The sequence below is a fragment of the Cricetulus griseus genome, chromosome 2 (genome assembly GCF_003668045.3).
Source record: "Cricetulus griseus strain 17A/GY chromosome 2, alternate assembly CriGri-PICRH-1.0, whole genome shotgun sequence".
Lineage (NCBI taxonomy): Eukaryota > Metazoa > Chordata > Mammalia > Rodentia > Cricetidae > Cricetulus > Cricetulus griseus.
The window spans coordinates 41,435,445-41,445,149 of NC_048595.1; the positions used below are offsets into that span (position 1 = coordinate 41,435,445).

General features: G+C 46.4%; 1 protein-coding gene across 1 annotated transcript; it reads left to right on the forward strand.

Annotated features, from left to right (window-relative positions):
• Positions 1-834: 834 nt before the first annotated feature.
• Positions 835-8,128, forward strand: Gpx7 (glutathione peroxidase 7). The gene is made up of 3 exons (NM_001256842.1): positions 835-1,008; positions 5,428-5,689; positions 7,541-8,128. The coding sequence occupies exons 1-3, from the start codon at positions 874-876 to the stop codon at positions 7,702-7,704; spliced, it is 561 nt and encodes a 186-aa protein (NP_001243771.1). The 5' UTR covers positions 835-873; the 3' UTR covers positions 7,705-8,128.
• The last annotated feature ends 1,577 nt before the right edge of the window (positions 8,129-9,705 follow it).

The window sequence follows — 9,705 nt, forward strand, 5'->3', positions numbered from 1 at the left end:
GCAAGAGGCTCCTGGAGCTCAAAATGTGTGTTAACTCATACTTAGTCACCAACAGATTCTCAGCCCTTTGTGGGTGTCATAGAAGTTTTCTGAGCCTGGCAAACACTGCAGTGCGATGTCCAGATCTCCTGTCACTAGACTTGAGATTCCAGCAGCTAACCATGTTCACAAAAAGCTGTCAGCTGCTCCAGACATGGGACCTGCTTGGCTCCTGTTGCACCTCGGGCCAGGAGACACTAATCCAGTGATTGTCAAGACGGTGGTATAAAGGTCTGCTATATCAAGAGTCTCTGCTGGGTGAACCAATAGATGATCCCCAAAGCAGTCTCTCCTAAACCTCCTGCACTGCAGGAACCCAAACCGCTGCAGACTCAGGCCCCTTTGACGGCTCTGACTTCTCTATTTGGGTGAAACACTACATTCGTTAACCTAAGGTTTGTACACATCGTTCAGCTATCAAAGTGTTTCCCACCATTTTTCTGTTACAGTCCAGTATTCCCAATTCTACATTGACTAGGTTTATTCCCGTGGAGAACTGAGGCTCAGAGTTGTGAAGAGATCACCTAAGGCCAAGCACTGTCTAGATGCTAATCTCACACAGATTTTTCTCCTCTCTCTCTTCCTATTTTTAGTCTCTGCATTAAGCGAGCAAATTCATAGAAGCGAAAACGCAAGAAAACAGGATCCTTGGATCTGGAGCTGACCGGCGCAGAGCAGCTGGGGAAACTGAGGTTCAGAGCCAGGACTCCACGCCTGTAGAGGCGACCGCGAAAGGGGCGCGTCCTGCCCAGTGGGCCGCCTCCTTCCGCCCCCCACGCCGGGGTCTCCCCTCCCGTCTTTTCCCTCGCCAAGCCGCCTCCTCGGATGCGAGCCATGGTGGCGACCGTGGCGGCGGCGTGGCTGCTCCTATGGGCCACGGCCTGCGCGAAATCCGAGCAGGACTTCTACGACTTCAAGGCGGTCAACATCCGGGGCAAACTGGTGTCGCTGGACAAGTACCGCGGCTCGGTGAGTGACGGTCCCCTGCGGGCCTGGCTCCCGGGGGCAGGGTTTGATGGGAGCGCCCGGACCCGGGACTCTTCGGGAGGATACTCCCCTCGGGTGCGTCACAGCTCGCACAGCACCCGGGCAATCCCAGCCTGGCGATCCGTCCATCCGGCGCCCCCCAGGCCCTTGCCCACTTAGGCCCGCCGCTACGTGGCACAGTCCAGGAGCCAGTCACACGCGCTATCTGTGCTCTCCGGGGCTCACGATCGCGCCTGGAAGGTGAACGCCCTCCGCCCTAAGAGTGAACCTAGCCTTTTGCCCCACCAGTCGGGCTTTTGCACCTGGAACAGTGGGGTCCAATGAGAATGCGGAGAGACAAATAAATGGGCCTTGGAGGAAGTGACCCTTTAAGACGGACCCTTGCATGGATCTTAGAATGCTCCCTGAGGCCCTGAGAACCAAGACTTGGGCACAGGACCACACAACAGCAGAAAGCAACTCATGCTGGAAGAGAACCCTACCTACACCCTTCCCATCCTTTGGTCCTCTCAAGGCCCACCCCTTACAGGGCAGTTGTGATGGAGTTGCTAGCCATCCAGGCCGACAGGCCCCTCCTCGCTAGGCTGAATCACAGTAAGGAAGAGTAAGGAAGTGTATCAGGATTGGGTCTTTTAAATTAAAAAAAGACTTGAGAAAGACAGATCAAGGCAAAGAGAGCTGGCCAAGTCCAGGCACAAGCAAAACTGCAGGTAGGGTGGGGAGGATCAGGGACTTCAACAGCAGAACCTGAAGGATACAAGCCCTTAGGCTAAATGGTGGTAAATGAGGCCTACAGGACCAGAAACAAGGCTGCGAAACTTTGAACTATAAGTTCAGAGACCCAGGTTTGTGATGAAGAATCTTCTCTAGATCGGGGCTTGTCATAGCAGGCCTTTAATCCCAGAACTGCACTAGAGAAGAGACAAGCTGACCCCTGTGGGTTTGAGACCAGTTTGGTGTCCATGTAGGGAGTTCCAGGACAGCCAGGGCTACATAGTGAGACTGTATCTCAAAAAAAAAAATAAAATAATAATTTTAAAAATTCTTTCAAAGAATGTTCTGCCTTGAGATGCAGTTGCTGCCTCTTGAGATGCAGTTGGAGACCCTGGTGTGAAGACGTGTGGCGTTGGACATTAATGGACCTGTGAGCCCACCATCCTAATTCGGATGAATTACAAAGAAATGGCTATCATGAGCTTTTCTTGGGAGCAGGGCCACCTTTAGGGACAAAACCAATTTCAATGGCCTTGAAATTCTCGATTATGCTGGCTGTGCTGTGAATTTCAAAATGAGAGGGCAGTGTGGAAGCACTTGGTAACTTTAAGGTGCTCTATGTGGGTTGTAGGTCTCCTCAATGTCCTCATCCAAGACTCCAAAGAATAGCAAAGAGCAGGACCTATTCCTGTCAGGCCTCCCCTCCCCTCTGATACCGCTGGACAAAGGCCCCAGATGTACCACCTGCGCAGCTCCTCCAGGCATTAATTCATTGTTTATTATTTGGCACCTACTGTATACCAGCTAGAAACCTCAAGTTCTGAAGATAAACAGTGATGGGCAAAACAAGTTTATGTCTTAATCCACCTCATAGGGAAGAAAGACAATAAACGAGGCTCTGAACCAGGCAATCCCAATAGCAGTAAGAAATTAAAAAAAAAAAACAAAACAAACAAACAAAAAAAACCCAAGATTTTTCAGCTTCTAAAAGGAGTATGATATAGAGTTAGCCTGAACATGCACACTTTTAATCCTAGCACTTGGGTGGCAGAAGTAGGCAGATACCTTTGAGTTCAAAGCCAGACTGGTCAATAAAACAAGTTCCAGGCCTGCCAAGGCTGTATTAGGTAATGAAATCCTGTCTCAAAAACCTTAAAATAATTTTTTTTAAAAAGGTAGAATTAGAAGGCCAGTAGGATTGCTCAGTGGACCTGAGGACCTGAGTTCAATTCCCACTTACATGGTAGAAGGAGAGAATCGCTTTCTGGAAATGACTTTCTGATCTCCACACATGCACACCACAGTGTGTAGGATGATCACCCTACCCCCTGGTCTGTTTTGTTAGTTTGTTTTAAGAGGTAGAGTTAGAATTTGAACCCCAGAAGTACAACTGTAGAGTCTCTGCCCTTAATTGCTAAACTCAGAAAGAAACCGGGGAGCAGTCAGCTGGGCTGACTGCTTGGGGCATGCCTTCATTTGTTCATTAACAGACATTTGCTGCCTCCTACTACAGTCTGGTACCGAGTGACAGTCAGAAGGATGACTGGGATGACAGTCATTTAGTCTATGGTTGAACACAAATGTTGAGGTGATTCCTTTGGAATGCGCTTACTTCCCCGGGTGGGATGTATGAGTGAGAAAGAGAAAGAAAGAGGGGGGAGGTATGTGATGTGTTTCCTTGCTTCTCTGGACACACCTGAGTCTGTTTCTGTGCACGTGTATGTACATGTGTAAATAAGCTATTGGGTTTCATGGGTGGAATGAGAAGCAAGAAGCAAGATGTCCCCCTTCATGAAGACTGGGGAAACACATAAGATACATGTTAAAAAGAAGCATTTTAAGTGCATTGAATAAAAGTCCAGTGGGAAAGAAGGGAGAGGACCCTTAACTGGAGCAGGAAATTTAGAGTTCCAATTTCTAACCATCTTACCAGGCAGAGTGTACACTGGGTCAGATTAGCTAGCTCAATGATTCTCAGCTACATGGTGGCACACGCCTTTGCCTTTAATCCCAGCAGGCAGATCTCTGTGAGTTCAAGGCCAACCTGGTCTACAGAACTAGTTCTAGGATTGCCAGAAAAACCCTGTCTTGAAAATAAAAAAGATAATAATTTGAAAAAATTTTTTTGTTATTACATTGTGTGTGTGTGTGTGTGTGTGTGTGTGTGTGTGTGTGTGTGTGTGTGTTTGCCTTTCATGGTGTCCAGGTGGGGGCCAGAGAACAACTTAGGGGAATAATTTCTTTCCTTCTATTTTGTGGGGTCCTGGGATTGAACTCAGATTGTCAGGCATGGCAGCAAATTGTTCTCTCTCCATTTTGTTTGTTTTGAGATAACAGTGTTTTACTGTTCAGTAGCTCGCCTGGAATTTGGTATGTAGATCAGGCTGGCCTTGAACTCACGAAGGTCCACTTACCTCTATCTCTGCCTCCCAAGTACAGGGATTAAAGGCTTGCTGCACTTTTTTTTTTTTTAAAGGAAATGGTCTTACTGTATAGTTTTGGCTGGCCTCCAATTTGAAGTTCTTTTGCCTCAGCCTCCTTAGAGCTGGGATTACAGGAGTGTGCCACAGAGCCCATGAGGAAACATTTTTGGTGATCAAGCTTAGATATCTAGTGGGTACAGGCTAGAATGATGCCAAATATTCTACAATAAACAGAACAGCTCCCCATAATGAAGACCCATTAAATTCTTAAATTAATACTTAAATTCAGTAGTGCTGAATTTAAGAAGTCCTATCTAGCTTGAGCAATTTGTACCCAGTGTTCCAGATTGACCCTGGGAAAGTTCTTTTTGTTTGTTTGTTTGTTTGTTTTTGTTTTGTTTTGTTTTTTGTTTTTTGAGACAGGGTTTCTCTATGTAGTTTGGTCTTCTTTAGGGTAGCCAGGTGATATCCCAGCTTGTCTCAAAAGCAGCCATGGAGCTAGGACTAGGGCACCCAGGTAAAGGATTGTAATCTTTCAGTAATACATAGCTAGAGGCTGGAAATGTGGTATTGATGCCAAAATTCTAATTACATAATAACTCAGTTCCATCAGCTAGTTCCGTATTTATTGCCTAAAGTATTTAATAAAATTAGGACTCAGTGATCAAAGTATTTGTTTGCCAGAAGGAAAGAGATACAAAGGCTTGTCCTGGGGGTCATTCTGTCCATGTACCTATGTTCCAGCAGCCCCATCCAGGGGAAGACACAGAGAGGCACACTGTTCTTCTGCTTCCTTTTTCTTTAGAGATTTCTGGGAAGGAGCCGGCCTGAATTCCTGGAAGTACCCAGCTGACTGAACCAAACTAAACCAAGTGTGCCTTTCTCCTCCCCACATCACTTACTGATGTGTGCCCTCTGTGTGCATGCCTGTCTGTGATTGTGCTGTATGTATTTGTGGATCTGTGTACTGCTAGATACACAGATAGGTTTGCATCATAGAGCATGTGCATATTAATTTAGGTGAGTTGTATGCTTACAGTCACAGGTACTCATGTATGTGTGTACATGTGCATAGGCCCCTCCATGATTGATTTTATGTGTGAGTGTATTATGTCAGAGCATTATACACATATTTACATATCTACATAGTATTCTTGCATGTGTGATGGAGTCACCTATGTGTGCATGTCAAAGCAGATGCAAGTGCATGCCTCGCCACTGGATTGTATATGGTTCTGAGCTTTCTTCTGTTTTTGCCATGCAGGTTTCTCTGGTGGTGAATGTAGCTAGCGAATGTGGCTTCACAGACCAGAACTACCGGGCCTTGCAGCAGCTGCAACGGGACCTGGGTCCCTACCACTTTAACGTGCTTGCCTTCCCTTGCAACCAGTTTGGCCAACAGGAACCAGACACCAACAGGGAAATCGAGAACTTTGCCCGCCGCACCTACAGTGTCTCTTTTCCCATGTTTAGCAAGATCGCAGTCACTGGCACTGGTGCCCACCCTGCCTTCAAATACCTAACCCGTGAGTCCTGTCCCTTCTCCTCCTCACCTTCCCTCCCTGGCCGTGGCCATGACTTCCTGGGCAGCAGAAGCTGCTGGCTGGCTGGGTCACCTTTTTCTTCCTGACTCTTGGAGGAAAGTAAGGGCAGGCTTGAGCAGAAAAAGAATCCTACCCAAGTCTCTCCACACCTGCTGTCTCACCCTAGGACTTCCCTGAGGTTTGGTCTCCACTCACAGGGGCTTCTAGAAGGACACAGGTCATCATGCTTTTGTCAGTGTTCCTTGGCTTCTCTATCCTATAAAGACTGAGGACAGAGAAACTAAGGCACAGTCATGAGACGTCACACGCCTGGGGAAGGGTGACCAAGATGACTGAAAGTCTCTTGTTCTGAGTCAAGTCTGTACACTAAGAGGGAAACCTTCTCTCCAAAAGATCAACTTAATTGCCATGCTGGAATACCAGGGACGGGCACAAAGTGTGGGCTGTGAATGAGTTCACCAAGGACAGAAAGGCAGTAGAATTTGTTAGATACCCTGTGGTCCAGCTGCAACAGACAAGATGGTAGAGAAACGGCACAGAGATGGTCAGGTGGTGTTTCAATGTCACTGTGCTCTGATTGTTTGGGTCTTATCAGCTGGGACATCTGCACAGTGCTGTCTCTCTGGAAGGTGAGGCAGGAATAAGTTTTACAACATAAGTTATCTCATCATGGGACTGACTATCGATGTAAGAGGCAAGCTTGGTTCACCAAGGGTCAAACATTTGCTGGTCTGAGCCTGCTCATTAAAAAGTGGGATTCTGGGATTAGAGAGATAGCTCAGAGGTTAAGAGCATTGGTTGCTCATCAAGAATCAAACCCAGGTTAGATTCCTAGTCCCCACATGGCGGCTCACAACCATCTGCAACTCCAGTCCCAAGGAATCTGTCCAATGCCATCTTCTGGCCTCCTTGAGCACTATACACATATAGTGTACAGGCATATATGCAAGCAAAACACCCATACATATTGACAGGGAGGAAGGAAGCAAGCAAGGAAGAAAAGAGAGGAAAGAAGGAAGGAAGGAAGGAAGGAAGGAAGGAAGGAAGGAAGGAAGGAAGGAAGGAAGGGAAGAAGGAAGGAAGGAAGGAAGGAAGGAAGGAAGGAAGGAAGGAAGTCCAAAATGCCTGTCTCAGTTGCAGACCTTGTGAACTTTGGGACCTGGTGAGCTTTGTGTATTTGTTAAGTCATACTTTTTCCCCCCTCCTATGTATTTTGTTAGTTTTTCTCCCAGTTCCTGCAATTGTAGATCAATCCAGTCTTGCTTTAGGAGCACCTGGAAAGATCTTATAACTGTACAAGCTTGAGCCCTACTCTAGCAGGGCCCAAGAATTTATTTTAAGACCCTGAACCCTGACAGTGATTTTGATCCAGCCAGTACATGGAATAGCCCTTAGAAGCCATTAAGATTTCATTGGAAGCAAGGAATTGTAGTGTAGGTCTACACTTGGGAGTTAGAAGCCAGGAGGATAAGGCATTCCAGGTCTTCCTCAGCTATATAGCAAGACTAAGGTATCCTGGGTTACATAGAATCCTGTCTGGAAACAAAACAGATTTAGAGAACAGGGTGTGGCTGTTAGGGATGATTAGAAAAGAATGGCTGATAGTGCGGTATCATGTACGTCCCAGGATCCTAAAGTTGTCTCTCTCAATCAGGATCCCACGCTGGAATCTACTGGAGAGCTCCTGAAAAGTGCTGGGGGCTGGGTCTTGTTCTCAGTGGCTCTAATTGAAGTAGTCTGGGTGGGGCCTGGATGTGGGAGCTATACCAATAGTGGGATCCCAGGAGAAGGGTACAAAGAGGCACAATGCTCTTCTGCTTCCTTTTTCTTTAGAGACTTCTGGGAAGGAGCCTACCTGGAACTTCTGGAAGTACCTAGTGGACCCCGATGGAAAGGTGGTGGGGGCTTGGGATCCAACGGTGCCCATTCAGGAGATCAAGCCGCAGATCACAGAGCTGATGGTGAAGCTCATCCTTAAGAAACGAGAAGAGCTGTGATTGGTTCCCTCTTCCCCACCACTCCTGTCCCTCGGCAAACTCAAGAGGTGCTTCACAGGCAGTCTGGGCTTCTTGCCCCTTCATTCACATGGAGGAAGAAGTCAAAGACTTGAATGATTTGACTCCAAGAGCAAGGAATAGGAAATCCTGGCCAATGAGAGTTCTGAACAGTCAATCACCGGCCAGTAGGCTGCTAGCCAAAGGAAACATGGCCAGGCTATGAGAAACCATGTAGAAGGGTATGAAGCAACCCTCTCCTAGCTAGGCTTCTATAAAGAGAAGCCAAGTCTTACCTCACAGAAGGCTGTGAGGATTAGCATCTAACACCTGAGAACGTGCCTGGGGCAGTGCTAGCCAAAGAGGAAGCATTCAGCACATGTTTTCTGCCTATAAACAAAACATTACTTGTGATAATAAAACTTGAACTCAACACAAATCTAGCCAGTGGAAATCTAGTCCAAATGTGTTTGCTGTTGTTTTTGTTCTTTCTTCCTGTGTGGATTATTATTTAATTATAAAAGATGCAAGTGCTTGGAACGGAGTGGGAAAGGGCTCTGAGTTCAAGACTTGCAAGACTCTGGGCTCCATTCCCAGAGAGGCAAAAAAGAAAGACACAGAAAGAGAGTGTGCTAATAAAAACCCTAACAAGGGCTGGAGAGATGGCTCAGCCATTGGATGCTCTTCCAGAGGACCCCTGTTCGGTTCTCAGCACCCACTTGGCAGCACACAACCATCTGTAACTGCAGTTAAAGGGGACAAGACACCATCACACAGACATACATGTAGGCAAAACGCTAATGTACACAAAATTAAAATAAATCATTAAAAAAACAAACAATACAGATTAATATAAAAGTAAACATTAAAGGTTTCCAGCTCTTTTAATTTCTTTCAATCAAGCTACACATTAATCCTCATAAAAAAGTTTCAATCAAACATACACTACAGAAAAAAAAAAAAAGTGAAGGATATCATAATTTAAATGTGAGCTATCTCCCACAAGTCATGTACCTGAACACTTGGTTCCCAGATAGTAGCACTGTTTTGGCTGAGGGTGGGCAGGTTATGGAATCTATTATATATGGAGCAGATGTATGTATAGGAGCAGGACTTCAACCAAGATTCTGGCTGGACCTCAAGCTCTTCTTCTAGACTGCTCTGGCAGTATGACCCCAGTCACACACACACTGTGGCCAGGAGTTAATCCCACCACTATGCCTTCTCAGTTACAGTGGGCTGATATTCCCTGAAACTGTGAGCCAGGAGAAATCTTTTCTCTCTTAAATTGCATTAGCCAGATCAGGGCAGGAGGAAAGTAAACAGTGCATATATGCATTTGCAGGCCACGGGTGGCCAGTAAGGATTCCAAACATAGCAGCTCTGTTATGTTCTCATCGAGCATCTGGGGCCCCTACCAAACCAGCTGGGGCCAGACTAGGACCAAGCCTTATTTCCTTGTCAGGCTGCACCTAGAGTTATTGGAATTTTTTATTTATTTATTTTTTTAGACATCGTTTCTCTATGTAGCTCGGAGTATCCTGGAATTTTCTGTGTAGGCCAAGCTGGCCTCAGACTCACAGAGATCCACCTGTCGTCCTTCCAAGTGCTGGGATTGAAGGGGTGTGCCTCCACACTTGCCTCTAAGAGCTTTTAATAAGCAAACTGGAGCCAGCATTTAAGGTTTGTTTTTTTTTTCTCTTATCCCTGATGCGGGAGAAATTTAAACTGTTTAATTCACAAGTTTGTGGATGTTGCAATACTTATAGAATACAAGATCTCTCATGGGAATCTGAGGCTTGTTAATTAAGCCAGGCTGGCCTGCCAATAACCCTGGGGATCCTCCTGTCTCTGCCTTCCATAATTCATGCCTGACTTTCTGTGTATATGCTAGGACCAAACTCAAGTCTTCATGTGCTTTATCAACTGAGCCATTTCCCTAGCCCTACTTTGTTCTGCTTGTAAATATGATCTCCATATGAAGCACCAGCTGGCCTTGAACTT